This window comes from Anomaloglossus baeobatrachus, chromosome 5 (assembly GCF_048569485.1).
Source record: "Anomaloglossus baeobatrachus isolate aAnoBae1 chromosome 5, aAnoBae1.hap1, whole genome shotgun sequence".
In the NCBI taxonomy this organism is placed as follows: Eukaryota; Metazoa; Chordata; class Amphibia; order Anura; family Aromobatidae; genus Anomaloglossus; species Anomaloglossus baeobatrachus.
This window is the reverse complement of record NC_134357.1, coordinates 587,389,893-587,411,531: the sequence shown is the minus strand read 5'-3', so window position 1 is coordinate 587,411,531 and position 21,639 is coordinate 587,389,893. Positions and strand designations below refer to the sequence as shown.

Sequence of the window (21,639 nt, the reverse complement as noted above, 5' to 3'; positions counted from 1 at the left end):
TGCAGAGCCGCACACTAGATATATAATACCCTGCACCTACCTCCACCTGCAGAGCCGCACACTAGATATATAATACCCTGCACCTACCTCCACCTGCAGAGCCGCACACTAGATATATAATACCCTGCACCTACCTCCACCTGCAGAGCCGCACACTAGATATATAATACCCTGCACCTACCTCCACCTGCAGAGCCGCACACTAGATATTTAATACACTGCAACCTACCTCCACCTGCAGAGCCGCACACAGATATATAATAACCTGCACCTACCTCCACCTGCAGAGCCGCACACTAGATATATAATACCCTGCACCTCCCTCCACCTGCAGAGCCGCACACTAGATATATAATACCCTGCACCTACCTCCACCTGCAGAGCCGCACACTAGATATATAATACCCTGCACCTACCTCCACCTGCAGAGCCGCACACCAGATATATAATACCCTGCACCTACCTCCACCTGCAGAGCCGCACACTAGATATATAATACCCTGCACCTACCTCCACCTGCAGAGCCGCACACTAGATATATAATACCCTGCACCTACCTCCACCTGCAGAGCCGCACACTAGATATATAATACCCTGCACCTACCTCCACCTGCAGAGCCGCACACAGATATATAATACCCTGCACCTACCTCCACCTGCAGAGCCGCACACAGATATATAATACCCTGCACCTACCTCCACCTGCAGAGCCGCACACTAGATATATAATACCCTGCACCTACCTCCACCTGCAGAGCCGCACACAGATATATAATACCCTGCACCTACCTCCACCTGCAGAGCCGCACACAGATATATAATACCCTGCACCTACCTCCACCTGCAGAGCCGCACACTAGATATATAATACCCTGCACCTACCTCCACCTGCAGAGCCGCACACTAGATATATAATACCCTGCACCTACCTCCACCTGCAGAGCCGCACACTAGATATATAATACCCTGCACCTACCTCCACCTGCAGAGCCGCACACTAGATATATAATACCCTGCACCTACCTCCACCTGCAGAGCCGCACACTAGATATATAATACCCTGCACCTACCTCCACCTGCAGAGCCGCACACTAGATATATAATACCCTGCACCTACCTCCACCTGCAGAGCCGCACACTAGATATATAATACCCTGCACCTACCTCCACCTGCAGAGCCGCACACTAGATATATAATACCCTGCACCTACCTCCACCTGCAGAGCCGCACACTAGATATATAATACCCTGCACCTACCTCCTCCTGCAGAGCCGCACACTAGATATATAATACCCTGCACCTACCTCCACCTGCAGAGCCGCACACTAGATATATAATACCCTGCACCTACCTCCTCCTGCAGAGCCGCACACAGATATATAATAACCTGCACCTACCTCCACCTGCAGAGCCGCACACAGATATATAATACCCTGCACCTACCTCCACCTGCAGAGCCGCACACTAGATATATAATACCCTGCACCTACCTCCACCTGCAGAGCCGCACACTAGATATATAATACCCTGCACCTACCTCCACCTGCAGAGCCGCACACTAGATATATAATACCCTGCACCTACCTCCTCCTGCAGAGCCGCACACTAGATATATAATACCCTGCACCTACCTCCACCTGCAGAGCCGCACACAGATATATAATACCCTGCACCTACCTCCACCTGCAGAGCCGCACACTAGATATATAATACCCTGCACCTACCTCCCCCTGCAGAGCCGCACACTAGATATATAATACCCTGCACCTACCTCCACCTGCAGAGCCGCACACAGATATATAATACCCTGCACCTACCTCCACCTGCAGAGCCGCACACAGATATATAATACCCTGCACCTACCTCCACCTGCAGAGCCGCACACTAGATATATAATGCCCTGCACCTACCTCCACCTGCAGAGCCGCACACATATATATAATACCCTGCACCTACCTCCACCTGCAGAGCCGCACACTAGATATATAATACCCTGCACCTACCTCCACCTGCAGAGCCGCACACTAGATATATAATACCCTGCACCTGCCTCCACCTGCAGAGCCGCACACTAGATATATAATACCCTGCACCTACCTCCACCTGCAGAGCCGCACACTAGATATATAATACCCTGCACCTACCTCCACCTGCAGAGCCGCACACTAGATATATAATACCCTGCACCTACCTCCACCTGCAGAGCCGCACACTAGATATATAATACCCTGCACCTACCTCCACCTGCAGAGCCGCACACTAGATATATAATAACCTGCACCTACCTCCACCTGCAGAGCCGCACACTAGATATATAATACCCTGCACCTACCTCCACCTGCAGAGCCGCACACTAGATATATAATACCCTGCACCTACCTCCACCTGCAGAGCCGCACACTAGATATATAATACCCTGCACCTACCTCCACCTGCAGAGCCGCACACTAGATATATAATACCCTGCACCTACCTCCACCTGCAGAGCCGCACACTAGATATATAATACCCTGCACCTACCTCCTCCTGCAGAGCCGCACACTAGATATATGGCTGCTCTGTGCTTACAGGACCTGTGATGATGTCACATGGAGGGGAGGAGTCAGGGGTCACATGATCAGCTCCTCAGTGTATGCAGGGCTCTGCTGTGCTGGTTGTCATGGTGCTGGATGAGGGGAAGTTTATGTGTGGACGTAGCAGAGCCGTGTGTGTACGAGGTGTATGGAGCGGAGCCGTGTGTGTACGAGGTGTATGGAGCGGAGCCGTGTGTGTACGAGGTGTATGGAGCGGAGCCGTGTGTGTACGAGGTGTACGGAGCGGAGCCGTGTGTGTACGAGGTGTACGGAGCGGAGCCGTGTGTGTACGAGGTGTACGGAGCGGAGCCGTGTGTGTACGAGGTATACGGAGCGGAGCCGTGTGTGTACGAGGTGTACGGAGCAGAGCCGTGTGTGTACGAGGTATACGGAGCGGAGCCGTGTGTGTACGAGGTGTACGGAGCGGAGCCGCGTGTGTACGAGGTGTACGGAGCGGAGCCGCGTGTGTACGAGGTGTACGGAGCAGAGCCGCGTGTGTACGAGGTGTACGGAGCAGAGCCGTGTGTGTACGAGGTGTACGGAGCAGAGCCGCGTGTGTACGAGGTGTACGGAGTAGAGCCGTGTGTGTACGAGGTGTACGGAGCGGAGCTGTGTGTGTACGAGGTGTACGGAGCGGAGCTGTGTGTGTACGAGGTGTACGGAGCGGAGCCGTGTGTGTACGAGGTGTACGGAGCAGAGCCGCGTGTGTACGAGGTGTACGGAGTAGAGCCGTGTGTGTACGAGGTGTACGGAGCGGAGCTGTGTGTGTACGAGGTGTACGGAGTAGAGCCGCGTGTGTACGAGGTGTACGGAGTAGAGCCGTGTGTGTACGAGGTGTACGGAGCAGAGCCGTGTGTGTACGAGGTGTACGGAGCGGAGCCGTGTGTGTGTACGAGGTGTACGGAGCGGAGCCGTGTGTGTGTACGAGGTGTACGGAGCGGAGCCGTATGTGTACGGAGCGGAGCCGTGTGTATGATGTGTAGGGAGCAGTTTTATATCTATAAATTGCGTATACTGTATATAGGTAAGTCCAGCCCCAGGCTGGAGAGCAGTGTAGCAGTAATACTCTGCAGGGCGGTGTGTACAGGTGACAGGGCGGTGTGTACAGGTGACAGGGCGGTGTGTACAGGTGACAGGACGGAGCCGGGTATACCAGCACACCGGATGTGACCGGAAGGAAAGGACTTTACTTGTTACTTCTCTAGTTTATATAAACCTGCAGGAGACAGAACTACATCTCCCAGCAACCCCCGGGAGCGAGACAGGAAGTGGGAGGAGCTAGAGATGTGACGCAGAATAAATAGGAGTCCTGTCAGGAAGTTTATGGGAGAAATGAGAGGATCCACTACAGTCGTCTGATTGAGTCTGCCCTTTATCGGGCGGCTGAGGTGAAGAATCCTTTATCTTTTCTGAAAAACACCGTGAAATCATCCTCAATATTATGAAAGGATTTTTTTAACGACCACATTCTTTAATTATCGACGGTAAAACAGTGAAACCTCGTCCTTTTCATGTGAGGAAAGCAGCTCAAAAGAGAACCGGCCATTTTGTCTGAGGAAGGCTGACAGAAAATTCTCCATTTTATCCGGGATCGACGGCTTTCATTTACAATAGGCCCTTTACGACGTTCCCATTTTGGGCTTATAAGAAAACAAATAAGGAAGGTAAAATATCCAGCGGTAATCCAAATTCCAGATTAAAAAAATTAACCTTTTATTTAAGTCCATATTTAAAAAACTGTTTTAGTTCATATTCGGCAATAAAAATACAAGGGTGGAGGTATAAACACAATGGCATGGACTACGCATTTCAGCGACTGGTGTTTGCCTTCATCATTGTTCATCTAGGATAGCGAGGGACAGGGGGCTCCAATACTGTCCCTCACGCTAGGGGAACCTAGGCTATCCCTAACCTCAGGGTTACCCCTGATGGTGGAGATGCTGGAGGCACGTACTGTACTATTCTCCTGACCAGATCTAATCTGTTACCTCACCCCCAGGGAAGGAAGGGGCAGGAATGTGATGGAAACACAGATTAAGACAGATAGGGGTGTAACAGTGTGTCCCTCCCCCGCCTTTGCTCATGGTGTAATAGTCTGTCTCTCCTTGACTGTCCTGTATGTACTACTGGTGGGGGATTGAAATCCAAAACTCAGGCACACTGCAAACTCACATGAATAATCAGTAAGAGAGTAAGGAAAAAAGCAAGAGCAGGAAGGCATGAGACAACCAGGGCTAACACCACAAGGACTCAAAGCAATAATGCACAACCACCACTAGAGTTTATCTCTTTCCCTGTAGAGACAATTTCAACAACCACCAGTAAGTCTGGATCACAAACCCTCACCAGAACAGTATCGGTAAGCTATAACTAGTAATAATAGAGTAGTCCAGCCAGCATATATGTAGGAGTGGGGCGAACCTGACTGGCTCCCCCACAGCATGGGATCAAAGAGATTACCAAGCAGTCCAGTAGAGAATAACCCTTGTGTTAGGGCTATACGCCAGACACGGACTCCTTCTTGGGTCAGAGTCAGGGTGCCCGTTGTCTCTCCATTGCCAGAGTCTCACTCTGCGGGTACAGTTCGACCTCGGCGCCGTTCTCAGTGATTTGCTCAATCCTCCGCTGTGTTACGAATGGCAGTAGAGGAGCCAGAGTCTAAGGGATGAAAGTGGGCGTGTGCGCATGCGCGGGCCGAGTCTTTTTCTAAGTCTAACTTTTTGTCCACTGTGCATGTGCATGACGTGGCATCTTCGGATTGGCCATTGCCTCTTTGTAGACGTCAACTACGCTGATTGGAGCCTGAGCTGAGGCTAGGCGGTGCTTAACTGATATAGGTACGCTGTGGACACCGGGATGGCGCTCAGTCTTTACTTGCCTTGCGGCGAAAAGGTCTTTTAGGCAGGCCTCTCTATTAATCCGCTACCTAATAATTATAGCCAGTGTCAGTGCTAGTAAGGCCTCTGTCACACGTTCGTGCCTCTGGTATGTGTATGGACAGTTTTCTCACGTACCGGAGACACGGGCACACGTTGACATCTGTTTTCCTATAGTTTCGGGCACACGTAAGTATTTTTGCACGGAACGTGTGTCCGTTCCGTACTTACGTGTGCCCGTGTGCTCCATACGCCAACATATCAGTTTTTCTCCGGCATCACGGGTGTCACATGGAACGCAAACGTGTCACATAACACACACGACCACACAGATGTGTTCCGTGTGACACGCACCGGAGAAAAGACATGTCTTTTAAAAAAAAAACAAAAACCTTTACTCACCTTCTCCTGCCCTCCTGTCTCTGCCGCTGCTGTCACTTGCTGCCAACCGCCGCTCATTATGCTCATTTAATATTCACTTCACTGCGGCCGGAAGCAGCAGCAGCGGGGAGTCGGCAGGACCGGAGACTGAAGATCAGCACCACGGACAGCGACGCAAGGGACAGGTGAGTAGAAAGTTCCCGTTCTCCCGGGATCACGGATAACACACGGAGAACACACGTGACATACTCACAGTACACCGAGGACAATCAGCATCTTTGACACGTCCGTGAAACACCTGCGTGATTTTCACGGGCGTGTGACAGAGGCCTAAAGCGTGCTGATTACCGCTATCCTCTCCTTATCACTAGTAACTGCGCTGGCTAAGTGAACTGTTGCTAGATCTAATTGAATGGCAGTGACAGTGCTGGTGAAGCTACTGTTATCTTTGGGTCTACCTCACGGTTGTTCTCTGACGTGTGAGTGTGCAAATAACACTGACCGTTGTGCGCCCCTCCAATTTTAACTTAGTTTTTCTGAAGTGTTGTTGTCCGTCCAGCTCTCTGGGCTCATAGCAGCTATATCCATCCATAGCATGGTGGACCCTGGGTTGCGCTTCGAATTATATTTTTCCACCTTCTCTCTAAGCCGCCAACCCCTAACATAACACTAGAGAAGTTAGCAGGCAGAGTGCCAGAATCTGTAGTTTCCACAGATCCTAAAGCCGCAATGACAGTTGGCGATGCCTATAAAAATCTCCTTGTGACATAGAGAGAGGCTTCATTAGAGACAATCATTTTACCATAGTCCTATGGCATAGAAGTGGTGTCTAGGTATAGTAAAGTAGCCATGCACTACGCAATGAAACCACCTATAGCTCACCTGCTGGAAAATAACGGAGTTAGCATTTTTATCTCGAAAACGGAACGAGATAGAGAAAAAAAGTGAATTACAAAGTTGTAGGGCATCATCAATTCAATACGAATCGACATCTTGCATACAGAAATGCTATGATTAGAAAGTGTAAAACTCACAAGGCTGCAGACGTGAAGCGATACCTCATGAAGACCTTCCTACAAGTCATTGGGTATGGTGGCTGCGTGGAGTGGCCTCCACACTCACCTGGCCTGACCCCATTGGACTTCATTCTGTGAGGTCACATCAAACAGCAGGTGTATGTGTGACGCCCTGACAGAGTCAGGTTGTCACAGAGGACTACAGCCATCTTCCGGGTGCAGGACTCTCCTCCTTGTCCTTCCAACACAAGTACATACACCACAGGTACATACACCAGACACAAAAGCCTAGTCACCCCCCCAAGGACAATAGGGACACAAGGCAGATGGTGACGCCCACCTAGGAGTCCTGAGGTGTCAAGGGGAGGGAACAAGTCAGTAGAGTGGAGTAAGACAGTTAAGTCTAGGAGTGGAAGTGAGAGGAGTGAAGTGGTAGTCGGGGGTTGCAGCTACCGGACTACCTGAGCTGACTAGGTGGCAGACGGCAGAGCAGGGCCACAGGCGACGGAGATCCGGTCGCGGGAGACCTTAAGTGGACCGGGGCAGGGTTGTAGTCCGCCGGTGCCAACAGCGAGAATCCGGTCCGGAGGCCGTGCACAGTCGGGGTACCTGGAACCAAGGGCGAGGACAGCTTCAAGCCCCTTGTCAATTAGCCAGCAGGGGACAAGATTCCAAGTCTTGTCCCACTAGAAGCCCAGATAGAGGGCGATGGAAGCCCAACGTGGGGGATAGGGCGTCTGCAAGTGCCTGCAAAAATCCCAAGGGAAAAAACAAAAAGCCAGCACTAAATGTGCACTTCAGCACTAAAAATTCCAAACTGTACTTATAAAATTTTTTGAGATTTTTGGCAAAAAATTGCAATTTCTTGAGCCACCCCGCCACGTCACGGCAAATCTCATCTGGGGCAGTCCTACACTAAAATATTTTTATAAAATGTGCCTTGCTATGCACCCCAATTTGTTATGTATTCCACCTGTCTAGATTTTGGCGGTTGGTGACTGTTCACATTCAGTCATCAGGCCCTGTCCACAGGCTATTTACTTCATGCAGCATTTGCTTGGACCTGTCCCGCCCACAGCCATGACTCAGTCATGGGTACGGGATTGAAATAGACCAGGTGAGTGCTGCTAAGAGCAGTTCTACTATTCATATGTGAGGCCGTATGCCACATTTTATAAAAATATTTTAGTGTAGGACTGCCCCAAATGAGATTTGCCGTGACGTGGCGGGATAGCTCAAGAAATTGCAATTTTTTGCCAAAAATCTCAAAATTTTTATAATAAGTACAGTTTGGAATGTTTAGTGCTGAAGTACACATTAAGTGCTGGCTTTTTGTTTTTTCTTCAAAAATCCCAAGGGTCAGATCTCGTGGGCCACAGCTCCTACAGCAAAGACACCGGGAGTGGACTTTTCCCGTTTCATGTGGACTAGTCAACACACGAGACACCAAACTAGAGTGCAGGAGGAAGGGCCCCTGCTCTGTTCACCGGTGTGCGGGACCCGAGAACACCCCTCCGGAAGCTACCGGTATCCGGCACTTGGTTTACTATCTGGACTCTGTGTGATTTATTCAAAAACAGTGAGTACACCGGTATCATCTGTAACAGTGTGTCCCTCCCCCGCCTGTGCTCATGGTGTAATAGTCTGTCTCTCCTTGACTGTCCTGTATGTACTACTGGTGGGGGATTGTTTGTTCTTCTCAGCATGGAACTTCTCCAATCCACAACTTGCTAAACAGAACAGAGCCAGGAGTCTAAAGTTCATTCATGTATCAAATGTCATCAAATGTCCAGGCGGAGTTGGGCCCACCTTAGGGGCTGATCCCAGGAGAGAATAACAATGAGACCCATGTTAGGTCAGTTAGTTGGATCTCGGCTGGAGAAGGACTAGGAGCTATAGTTGAGGCTGGATCCTAGAGCCTGTGTATGGACTGTTACAGACTGGAGATCAGTGGCCACGTGGGATTGTGTTTTGTTGTTCACCCTGTTGGACTCAAGGAACTCATATAAGGTACATTGCCATATTTTCCCTGGCGTTGGAATACCGGGAGGCGCCCCTGGATCTTTTGTTTTGTTGTGGACTCCTTGCAGACTTTAAGGATTTATATTTATGTTTGGTGCTTTATCTTTGTGGTTCCAATAAAGCCCTTTGGATTGTTCCTTGGCCTGGCGTCCCTCACTACTCTGTCGCATACCCCGTCACATCATCCGGTACAGCCTGCAGATTGTGTCCCAGCATTCCACTCCACTTACACCTGGGCCCCGGGACAACACCTCCCCTACTCGTGGAGGGGATACCATCCTGCTGCTCCGGGTGCCCCATACCAAGTCAGCAGCGGTGTCACCAACTATCACCACAACCCACGGGTGGCGTCACTGACAAACTCTCCGATGTAAATAACCCCTTTATTGAGTTGTGGGCAACGGGATGCTGCACAAGCCCTGGATCCGGCTGCCACTCGAGCCACAGCCACGATCCCAGATCCGAGCGCCTCGAGTAGCCCCCCTGCCGTGGACTGCATCCCCCGACTGCAACATATGCGACCCCTCGACCAACATTGCAGGACCTACGACGCCGTATCACAGATGCTTGTGCAAACGTGTCACCTACCATATTGCACAACGTGCAGCAAGATACAGTATGCTGTCCAGAGTCCAGATGTGCATTGCAGCTGACGGGGGACACTTTGAGCATCAAAGTTAAATGAGCGCCATATGTGTGACCAGCATTCAATGTTTTGGGGGGGGAGGGGGGGGGTCATGGGTTTCATATCATATCATTTGTGTATGTAAGATGTCTATTCGTATTGAATTGATGATGCCCTACAATTTTTTTAATTCACTTTTTTCGAGATAAAAGTGCTAACTCCGTTGTTTTCCACCAGGTAGCGCAACAGGTGGTTTCATTGCGTAGCGCATGGCTACTTTACTATACCTAGACACCACTTCTATGCCTATAGCTGCCGCCGTTCTCAAGTTAATGGCAGTGGACAGGATATGGGTGGACACACTGTATATGATATTTTGATTGATTTTTTTTTTTTAGGGAGGAGTGGTGACTAGAGATGAGAAAATCCGAAATTCGGTGGTCGTATCCAACACAGACTTTATAAATAAAACAGGGTTTGCCTTCATGGTTCGGATGCTTTACGTATGCAAACCACTCTTATGAGCATCGCTGTGCTTGGGTACGCTTGGTCTTTAACCCAATGCGAGCTGCTTGTAGTGGTTCAACGGCTCGCACTGGGGGTAACAACAGTGTGATCGGATGTAGTGTGCACCACACAAAAAAAAAAATAGAAAAACCCAGCCAACCCTCCACCGGAAGTTATCTGTTTATGGCTGGTTGAATGTGGGCAGAAACGTGAACTGCCAAATTAGTGACTTCCATTGGGGTTCAGGTCAAGTCCCGGTCCAAATCCGAACTTTATCAAAAGCCCCGATGAACCCACCGAACCGAACTTCCACAGGTCTGCTCATCTCTAGTGGTGACCTACTACCAAGCCACCATCATTGTCGTCTGGAATTCCTACAACTCTATTCAGTGTTCTAGAAAATGACAAAAGGGTAAGAACACATTATGCCGTTATCAGCAGGTCGACCCGGCCAAGTTCTCTTCTTTAAAAAGTACATATGTGTCTCCTAGCAGCTTCACCCATTAATTCAGCCTCTTTCTAGGAAATACGTCAAAAGAGAAATATGTATACAACAAAGCAGCGTAGGTTAATAATAAGCGTATGCAGCACTGTGTATCTAGACACTGTACACTCCATCCACATCATGATAATCCCATACCGCAACTAACAGCATTTCAATGGAGCACGCATGACACCTGCTGGCTAAATAAAGAACTGCAATTCAGTAATCGGAACATTCAGAGATGTATCTAGGCTTTCTGGGGCAGGATTCAGTTTGGCGCCCCCCAAGCGCTTTGATTAGTTGTCATTTGACCACTCAATGTTCAGTGAAAAATAGAGAAGCAGGAAGAAAAGCTAATGGTCACATGACCATAAGTATGAAAATTGCATGAGTGGAATGGTCATGGATTGACTGCTGGAACCAGTGAGCAGAGCGGAATCCTGACAGTGATTATTGTTGTGAATGTCGTCTGTGTGGGTGCTGTTTTGAAGCTCCCTCTGGTGGCCAGTAATGATAGTGGAGCTGAATCTGAGTCTGTGACTCAGACAGCTGTCGGCGTTAATTGGGAATTGGGGAAGTCCTATTGCAGACAAGTCTGGTCTATGTAGGAGATCCCTTTTTGCCCTGCGGGTGCTGGTTATAATTGTATATTCCTCAGTCTCTGTTCCTGGTCTGGAGTTTTGTCCTTCCCTGTATCCCTGAGCAAGACTTCTGCAGATAAGTTTTCAGTTTTTGCCTTGCTTCCTGGTTTACACCTTAGGGTGGTTGTTTTTCCTTGTTTTGCTTTGTATCTGTTTTCTTGCAAGTGAAGTTTTGTTTCTCTTGTGTTGTGAGCATGGGGTTTCCCCTGTGCTGACTCTCCTGCAGGAAAAGGGATTTTATCACTGTCTAATTTGATTATTTGCTCTTCTGTATTTTGTGTTCTTTTTGGTATTTTGTTCCCCAATTATTTACAGGAGTACCTGATATAGTGGGGGTGAGGTCATTTGACCTCCAGGGCCATTTTTACTATCAGGAGTTTGATATTTTTCTACAGGGATTTTGTACTGACCACAATCAGTTCCTTTCCTTTGCTTTGTATCTAGTGTTGTGAATGTCAGTTATGCTTTGGCTGCTGGGAGGCTCCCTCTTGTGGCCAGGAATGGTTTGGACATAGACCAGGTGTGTTGAGCAATGGGCGTTTCCATTGCTAACTCTCTGCTTATTTAAATCCTGGTCTGATAGCAGGCTATGCCGGATGTCAGTTGTTCTTTGTTCACCAGCCTGCTTCATTCTGCTCCACACCACATCTACCCCAGATAAGTGCTTTGCTCCTTATTTGGTTGTTTGGTTCTTTTACTCTTATCTGAGTTTGTCATTTACTGTGGTTGTTTTCAGTTTATTTGCATGCAGGGATTTTCACTCTCAGTTGCTTAGCTGGGAAACTTTCTGCAGTTTTGTTTGGAGTATAGCTCCTATAAGTCCATGTGTTTGTGGCTTTTTGAATTTGTAATGATTCTTGTTTTCTGTTCATTGGTATGACAAGAGCGCCTGGTATAGGACGGAGTGCAGATCGTGCGATCTGATGGCCTTTTTGTACTATCAGGAATTTGGAATTTTGCAGGGTTTTTCTCTGGCCACCATCAGCCCCTTTCCTGTCCTTTCCTAATTTAGTCAGTGGAGGCCTCACCTTTTGCTAATCCTATCATCTATCTTTGTATTGTGTTTTCCTATATCACCGCAGTCTTTGAATGTGGGGGGCTTGCTATTCTTTGTCTATTTTCTGAGGCAGAGCGTTATTCATCTTTCCTTCCTTTAGGATAGCTAGTTCTCCAGCTGGGTTCGCGGTGTACAGGATGTTAGTTCACCCCTCAGCTACTTCTAGTGTTGATGGTTAGTAAGGGGATGGCGGCCAGATTAGTTGCCAATGCTCTTGTCACCTTTTAGCAATGAGTTATGGTGGTCTTCCATGGTTCCGGGTCATAACAATCTAGTTAGTTGGGCCTCGCCTTTGCTAAATCTATTTTTCCTGAGTATTGTGTTTTCCTATATCACCATAATCTTTGTATGTGGGGGGCTACCTACTCCTTTGGGGACTACTCTGAGGTAAGGTAGATTTCCTCATTTCATTCTGTGAGGCGTAGCTAGTTTCTCAGGCTGTGACGTGGCGTCTAGGTTTTTAGGAACGCTCCACAGCTACTTCTAGTGTGGTCAGATAGTTAAGGGATTGCGGTCAGCTCAGGTTCCAACTACTCCTGTTTCCTTGGTGTTTTTTCACCAATGGGAGTTTTTTGTCATTTTCTACGGTTACCGGATCATAACAGATTATATTAATTGTATGAGTGGAAAGGGTTAGCTGTGCAATAAATAAGAGTGCTTTGTCGTCAAGATGTGACATTATTCTACGCGTTTCGGAGTTACCCTCCTTCATCAAGATTATCACATTTACATATGGTACTGGACAGGAGTGTTTATACTGGAGATCAAAATTAGCGAACAACACACAATTTCCTAAATGTTACTGTCATTGTTTCATCCTGTGTGATTATCTCCTTACATGAGGAAACTCGCAGGATTTTCCGCTTATTTCATAAACTGAATTTATTGTAAAGCAAATAATAAAAATGTAAATGAGATCAATGAAAAAGAACACGGATCAAAATTTGAGAACACTTTCAGATATCTGCAAGATATTGGTGTTTATCTGGCACCTGGTGCTAATTTCCTTAATTATCTGATAAGTCCTGTGTGACTTGCAACCTAATTTTCTAGTTTTCACTGACTTTGCAAAAATGGTGAGCTATTCCAAAGTGACTGAAAGCCTCCAGCAGCAGGTTGTCCAGATGAAGGCCAAAGGAGTGACCCGATCAGCCATAGAAAGGAAAGTTTGGTCATTCTAAGTCTGTGATTTTGATATTATTGCGTCTTTACAACATCACAAACTTTTTCAAGTCCCCCAAGCCCAAGAAGGCTGGTTGCCCTTGAAAGACAAATTCAAGAGAGGACAGAATAATGCGGAGACTCTCCATGAGTAATTGTTTCTACACTGCAGCTGGAATTGCTCGGCAGTTCAGCACTGAACAAGGTAAGGATCTGTCTCTTCATACAGTGTCACGACGTTTAAGAGCATTTAGACTGAAAACCTCTCATTAGCAGAAAGAGTCAAAAGGAGCATTTTGTGTGGACAGAAGAGAAGTGTCCACACTTCATTTTAATGATTAAAGCAAGTTTAGTTTATTTGGGGCTGAGGCGAAACGTTATGTTCGTTGACAAACTGCGGAAAGACTAAGCCCAAAGTGTGTTAAGAAGTCAGTGACAGGCGGTGAAGGAAGGGTCATGGTTTAGAAAAGGTGAAAACTTCCTCTTTATTCCAAAAAAGTATGAAAAGCTGATTGTATCAGGATATAAAAAATATATTAACAGAAAAGCAACACAATCAAACAAACGTGTTTTGGACAAAGTCATTGTATAGTTTGAACTAAAATACTGCCGCGTCTTATGTCATATCCTCTTGAACATGTGAGTGAATAGAACCAATCAGATAAAGTTTATAAAAAATATATGTATGATTCAATACCTTTTTTCTAAATTAAGTATAATGATTAGGGATGATCGAATACCTCAAATATTCGGCTTCACGAATATTTTCCGAATAGGTCGTCGCTATGCAAATATTCGATGCGCAATGTAAGTCTATGGGAAGCCCGAATAGTTCTGAATAGCTGTTATTCGGGGTTTCCCATAGACTTACATTGCGCATCGAATATTCGCGAATAGTGGCGATTTATTGGGCAAATATTCGCAAAGCCGAATATTTGAGGTATTTGATCATCCTTAATCATGATATGTCAAGTCTTAAGGGTACTTTACAAACTGCGATATCGGTACCAATGTTGCCAGCGTGCGTACCCGCCCCCATCGGTTGTGTGACACGGGCAAATCTCTGCCCGTGTCGCACAACATCGCCCGGACCCGTCACACTACTTACCTTCCCTGCGACGTCGCTGTGACCGGCGAAACGCCTCCTTTCTAAGGGGGCGATTAGTTCAGCGTCACAGCGACGTCACAGCAGCGTCACTGAACCGCCGCCTAATAGAAGCAGAGGGGCGGAGATGAGCGGGACGAACATCCCGCCCACCTCCTTCCTTCCGCATTGTGGCCGGGAGGCAGGTAAGGAGAGCTTCCTCGTTCTTGCGGTCTCACACGGAGCGATGTGTGCTGCCGCAGGAATGAGAAACAACTTCGTTACTGCTGCAGTAACGATATTTGAGAATGGACCCCCATGTCACCGATGAGCGATTTTGCACATTTTTGCGACGATGCAAAATCGCTCATAGGTGTCACACGCAACGGCATCACTAAAGCGACCGGATGTGCGTCACAAATTCCAAGACCCCAACGAGATCACTTGAGCGATGTCGTAGCGTGTAAAGCCCGCTTTAAGTTTAAGCTGGTTGGGAACATAGATTGCAGGATAAATATCCACCATGCTTCTCTATTTAAGGCCTCTTTCACACGTCTGTAAAACTAACACGTTTTGCCCGGTCCGTGGTGTTGTATGGTGCGTATGTGTGTACCTGTGTCCATGAGTGTGTTCAGCGTATGCTGTCAGTCTGCTAACTGTGTGACATCCGTATAGCACACGGACAGCATGAACTTCTATACTTACCTGTCCATGGTGCTGCTGTGTCTGGCGCTGCTGCTTCCGGTCCAAGGTACAGTGAATATGCATTGAGCATAATGAGCGAGGGTCGGAAGCAAGTGACAACAGTGCTGGAGACAGGTGAGTTTAGAAAAGCAGTTTATTTCACAGACATATGTTTTCTCCGGTACGTGTCACACGGAGCACATCAGTGTGCGAGCCGTGTGACATCCATGCTACCGGAGAAAAGCGGATATGTCTACTTGTGGTCCATAGTGTTGCTGTGTCCGGCGCTGCTGCTTCCTCCGGTCCAAGGTGCAGTGAATATGCAATAAGTATAATGAGCAAGAGTTGGAAGCAGGAGACAGCAGTGCTGGAGACATCAGTGTTTTCTCCGGTACGTGTCACACTGATGTCACACGGAGCACATCAGTGTGCGAGCCGTGTGACATCCGTGCTACCGGAGAAAACCGGACATGTCTACTTTTGGTGCACACAGACACACGTATGCACAGAGAAAACACGCACCTGTGCATAAGCCCATTAATTTAAATGGGTCTACACGTGTCTGTCTCCAGTATATGTGAAAACGGACGTCACAAGTACCGGAAACACAGACGTGTGAAAGAGGCCTAAAAGTAACCTTCTATGGGCACCTCCTCTAGATGGCATTTTAACCTTTTCTATGCCCTGGATCCTACAAGATGTTAGATTACAATCATGTTTTTCTGAAAAATGTTCAGAGGCCGCTAAATATTTAGTAGTCAATGTATTTCTAGAGTCTGACAAGTGTCTACGAATTGTTTTTTTCATTGCACCTGATGTGCAACCCACGTGTTGTAGAGAACATAATGTGCAAGTAATTAAGTAGATTACAAAATAGGCAAATAGAATGTCCATAACCAGTGGCATAACTAGAGTTTGATGGGCCCCGCTGCAAAATTTGGACCTGAGCTTCCCGTCCCCACCCCCCTCGGGGTACAGGATAACTATATTGACACTTGTCGCTTTCCCTCAGCACCAAGCTTTCCCACTCGCTGATATCCCTCTTTCTCTTAGTACCCAGCTTTCCATGTTCAGATATCCATCTTATTCTCAGCACCCAGCTTTCCAATGCTTTGCTATACATCTTTCCCTCAGCACACAGCATGGGAAAGCTGGGTGCTGAGGAAAGGATGTATTGTAAAACATGAAAAAGTTGAGTGCTGAGGGATATCAGATATCATGTGAAAAATGGGTACTGAGCTAGGCCACCTTATATTCTAGTGTCCCGTCATGGATCCGTGCAGAAGTTCAAAAAAAGAATGGATGCCCTTCAGCCCCGTACTTACAGAGTGGGCTTGCTGAAGTCCTCTCTGCATTGTCTAAGAGGACGCTCATTCTTTTTTTGAACCTCTGCACAGATCCATGACAGGACACTAGAATATATGGTGGCCTAAAGTATAGGGAATCTTTACCTTGTGGTAACATCCCCTGATGAACCCCAGAAAAAGTGGGGGAAACGCGTCGGGATTCTTCTGGGATTTTATTCTCCAGCAAGATAAGTTTACCCGCATTGGAATTTATTTACTTATGGGCCCACAATAAATTGGTTCGTCATTTGGATTAATTAGAATTGCCTATTAATTACTCCTAGACTTTTTCATCGGTCCCAAAACGGAATCTTGTGTATAGGTTGTCCCATATGGGAACCGTTTTTATAACCAACACTATTACTTCTAGCAATATCCGTAATACTGACTGCATGATGTGTGATGAATATCTCAGAATATCTCCAAATATCTCACTGCTAAGTATAGGGTTTACAGGAATAACTGACGTTGAGCGGGGGGCGCCCAAAACATTGTGGTGTATTAACCTCCGCAGGTAGGAAGGAGTGAGACTAGGGAATTGTAGCCCAGCCTTAAAAGCTAATACTCCAACACCATTTTGAGATTAGCAAATCAGCATACACCGGGCTATCCCGTACTATATAGATAACCCTACCAAAGTGCATTCACCCCTACACGACGTTTGCTGTGTGGTTATTGACCGATTTAAATCCAACACATCCTAACAGGCCAAGTAACATGTAACATAGGAGCCCTTCTTTGATATCACCTTCACAATTCTTGCATCCATTGAACTTGTGAGTTTTTTGAGTGTTTCTGCTTGAATTTCTTTGCATGATGTCAGAATAGCCTCCAAGAGCTGCTGTTTTGATGTGAACTGCCTCCCACCCTCATAGATCTTTTGCTTGATGACAATCCAAAGGTTCTCTATAGGGTTGAGGTCAGGGGAAGATGGTGGCCACACCATGAGTTTATCTCCTTTTATGCCCATAGCAGCTAATGACACAGAGGTATTCTTTGCAGCATGAGATGGTGCATTGTCATGCATCAAGATTATTTTGCTCCTGAAGGCATGTTTCTGCTTTTTGTACCATGTAAGAAAGTTGTCAGTCAGAAACTCTATATACTTAGCACAGGTCATTTTCACACCTTCAGGAACCCTAAAGGAGCCTACCAGATGTGTCCCCATGATTCCGGCCCAAAATATGACTCCACCTCCTTGCTGACGTCGCAGCCTTGTTGGGACATGGTGGCCATCCACCAACCATCCACTACTCCATCCATCTGGACCATTCAGGGTTGCTCCACACTCATCAGTAAACAAGACTGTTTGAACATTAGTCTTCAGGTATGTCTGGGCCCACTGCAACCGTTTCTGCTTGTGAGCGCTAGTTAGGGGTGGTCGAATAGTAGGTTTATGCACCACAGCAAGCCTTTGAAGGATCCTACACCTTGAGGTTCGAGGGACTCCAGAGGCACCAGCAGCTTCACATATCTGTTTGCTGGTTTGTAATGGCTTTTTAGCAGCTGCTGCTGCCTGGACTTGCCTGGCAGAAACCTTCCTCATTCTGCTTTTATCAGCACAAACACATATGTGCTCTGAATCAGCCACAGTACGATGATCACGCTTACGTTTTCGTAAAATATCTAATGTTTTCATCCCTTGTCCAAGGCATTGCATTATTTGATGCTTTTCGGCAGCAGAGAGATCCTTTTTCTTTCCCATGTTACTTGAAAACTGTGGCTGCTTAATATTGTGGAACATCCAGTTTTTCTTTTATTGGGCCTCACCTGGCAAACTGATTATCACAGGGATCTGAGACTGATTTCAGTGATCCAGAGACCCTGAGACACAAGACCATCAATGAGTTTCATTATTAATCGCTGGGACACTTACATCCAATGTGCATAATAATTTGGAACATGGTGTAGTATTATCCAGCCCCTAGATACAACAGTAAAAACCGCTAATGGAAAGCCATGTAGATGGATTTTTTTTAGTTGTAAAAAGACTAGGAGATAAAACTGCACCTAAGGTGGGGGCTTTTTTATAGCAACAAAATCAATAGTGGTGACTAGAGATGAGAAAATCCGAAATTCGGTGGTCGTATCCAACACAGACTTTATAAATAAAACAGGGTTTGCCTTCGTAGTTCGGATGCTTTATGTATTGTGATATAATCACTGGTACTATGCTGAGAGGGTTAAGGTGTGTTACCTGGGCCGGCTCTGTTGTGGACAGCTAATGAGATAGGTGGGACGGCTGTTCACCATATCTCCACCTCGGGGTGTGGTCCCAGGAATGAAAGTCAGTCCTCTGGACACACTCATGGCCCTGCACTGAAGTTCCTGTGCTGGAGGAAGTAGCTGGGTGTATTGATGGGTGGAGGTAAGGAAACAGCATCTGAGAAGGCTCTGCAGCGACTGGTGGACTGAACATAACCTGAAGGGCTGAGGTTTGGGAATGTACCTGTTTTCCTGCCTGTACATGCCATGTGATGTCCGTACCAGCGCGGTGCTTTATGAAGTGGAATAAAGCAGGCTGTGATCTTAAGAAACTGTGCCTCCTATGTCTACCTGAAGCCCTCATGCTGAGCGAGTAACCCCCTATGTTGCAAGGTGCAACGTCACATATGGTGGAGAATGCGGGCATGCGGTCTGGTTGCTAGGGGCAACGCAGCCTGGTTGCTAGGGGCAACGGCCTAGGACATATTTCTGTGGATACGGACTGCTTGCGGTGGATCGGCGGGTCCACGAAAATTTTTTGACGCGGTTTGCGGTGGATCGGCAGGTCCACGAACAGGGACAGCGCTCTCAAGCACCTGGTGGTGAATCAGCAGGTCGTTGGGGACCCGTGCTGCAGTGGCGAGAGTCCAGCGACTGGAGGTTCCAGGCCAGCCGGAATTGCAAGGCCCTGCTTGGTGAGCAGTGATACACCACAGGCTGGAGATCCTGGTTGTACGGGCAGTACAACCCGGAAAGGTTAGTGGTTCTCTAACCCCCCCCCCCTGTCTTTGACCACCGGGTATTACCCATTGGAGCGCCCCTCCTGTTCCTCTTTTCGTTGCAGCATGGAGGAGCTCCTGAACCAGCTGCTGCAGAGCCAGCAGCACCAACAGCATGTGCCTGGAGGTCCAGTGACAGCAGTGGGGGCTAAAAGCCAAAAAGAGGGAATGGTCCCTGCAGACGTTGTGGAGGAGCTGTACCAGTTCCTGGTGCAGGGACAGCAGGAGCTGTCAGTGTGCAGCGATGTGGCAGCCATGGACCAGTTTGAGCGTTCCCTTCGGGGGCCGGTATGGACACTGGCTGCCCAGGGAGATAAGGGCGAACGGTGTGAACTGGGGGCTAAGGACGTTGCATGGAAACCCCAAAAGGGGGCGGAGTCCCAAAAAGGGGTGGTTGCCCAAAAGGGGGCGGAGTCCCAAAAAGGGGTGGTTGCCCAAAAGGGGGCGGAGTCCCAAAAAGGGGTGGTTGCCCAAAAGGGGGCGGAGTCCCAAAAAGGGGTGGTTGCCCAAAAGGGGGCGGAGTCCCAGAACGAGGTGGTTGCCCAAAAGGGGGCGGAGTCCCAAAAAGGGGTGGTTGCCCAAAAGGGGGCGGAGTCCCAAAAAGGGGTGGTTTCCCAAAAGGGGGCGGAGCCTCAGAAAGCGATGGTGACCCAGAAGGGGGTGGAGCATTTTCAAGCCAAACAGGTAGACTATAGCAAGGGGCAATGGGGTTCGCCTTACATATGTCCTACCTGCGGTATAGGCTATCCATCCAGTATGAGGCCACAGAAGTGCTCCGTGGACTTGAATGGGCTACGTGTGTCTGGTCTGTTAGACCCGGGGAGCCGGTTGACCTTAGTTAGACCCATGTCTGATCTCCATGTGATGGTGGGTAGGACGATAGAAGGAAGTTGTGTGCATGGGACCACTAAAGTATATCCTCTGGCCAGGGTGATGATTCAAACGGCCAAACGTTTGGGACGCCCTGATGTGGGTGTAGCGCCAGATCTGTTATATCCAGTTATCATAGGACGGGACTTTGAGCTCTTTCAGGATTTATGGAAGACAGAGGCCGGGACCGATTGCACAGGAATGAGTCGGCCCTCGCCTAAGAAAGCCTCTTTTCCGTATGAGGTTATACAGATTCCCTGTGGGATATTGGGGTGCAATGAGGAGATGGTACCTCCACATAAGGACTGTCAAGAGTTAGGGGTGACCATGACGTCTCCAAAAGGAAGTGACAGTGTGACCACTACAGTTATAGTAGCTCCAGAAAAGGGGGCCGACATCTGGTTAAGTGGGGACGTGTTAGTCCAGGACACCAGGGGGAGTGACGATGACTCCAGTAAAGACACTGACTCCAGAAAGGTGACAAGCAAGTACAGTGAGGTACAGAAGTGTGAGAAGGGGAAAACTTCCTCCCGACGCCGAAGACGTAATAAGCGCCGAGAGGTGGCACAGTGTATGTCGCCTGAGGGTGCAGAGAAAGTGAAATACCTGGGAAATGAAAACACGTTGCCAGTAGCAACTGCTACGGTAGAGTCAGACAGTGATATCCTACAAAAGAAAGAGGAATGAAAGACTGAACTGACACATTGTCACGACAAAAATCAGCAGGGTGAAATTGCAGGGAAGGAACCGACCAAAGAAGTAATGGCGGTGTCTCCTATAATTTCCATGCATGAAGCTGGAGGTCTGTTGGATGATAGCGCTGTACGAGATGACATCCTACAGAATAATATAGGAGAAGGAATCCAGGGCAGTGTTGGTGGAGTACAAATCCCCAAAGGTCATGGTGAGCAGACCGGTAAGCTACCCAGTGGTGAAGTGATGAATGTTGAAAATGGGGCCAAGGTTCTAAGAAGAACAGAGTGCCGTGCTGAAGGGCGTAACACCCTGGTAGAAGGCGATGCTGTAAACTCCCAAGAGAAGGCAGAGGGTGACACTGCAGAGACCCAAGTGGAAGTTGGAGGGAATGCAGTGAAGTCCCAAGACACAGCAGGTGCTGTAAAAGCGGAAAGAGCCTCTGAGGAAGAGGTGAAGTCTGGACGTGAGGTCTCATCAGAAGCTGAGAGCCTGACTGACTCAGTGGGTAAGACCAAGATCGCAGACAAGAAGATTGGCTCAGCTAAGAGCCTGAAACCCGAAGGCTCTGAGGCCGGGGCGGACTCCGAGGCGTGTGTAACTCAACAGGTGAAGCCTTTGGTGGAGAATATGG

General features: G+C 48.1%; 1 protein-coding gene across 1 annotated transcript in view; it reads right to left on the bottom strand.

Moving 5' to 3' along the window:
• LOC142313160 (uncharacterized) overlaps positions 1 to 21,639 on the bottom strand; it is a 77,360-nt gene that overhangs the window by 29,458 nt on the left and 26,263 nt on the right. The window contains exon 7 of the mRNA XM_075352149.1: positions 10,344 to 10,395. Coding sequence (XP_075208264.1) covers positions 10,344 to 10,395 — 52 coding nt within the window. The remainder of the gene's footprint in view (positions 1 to 10,343; positions 10,396 to 21,639) is intronic.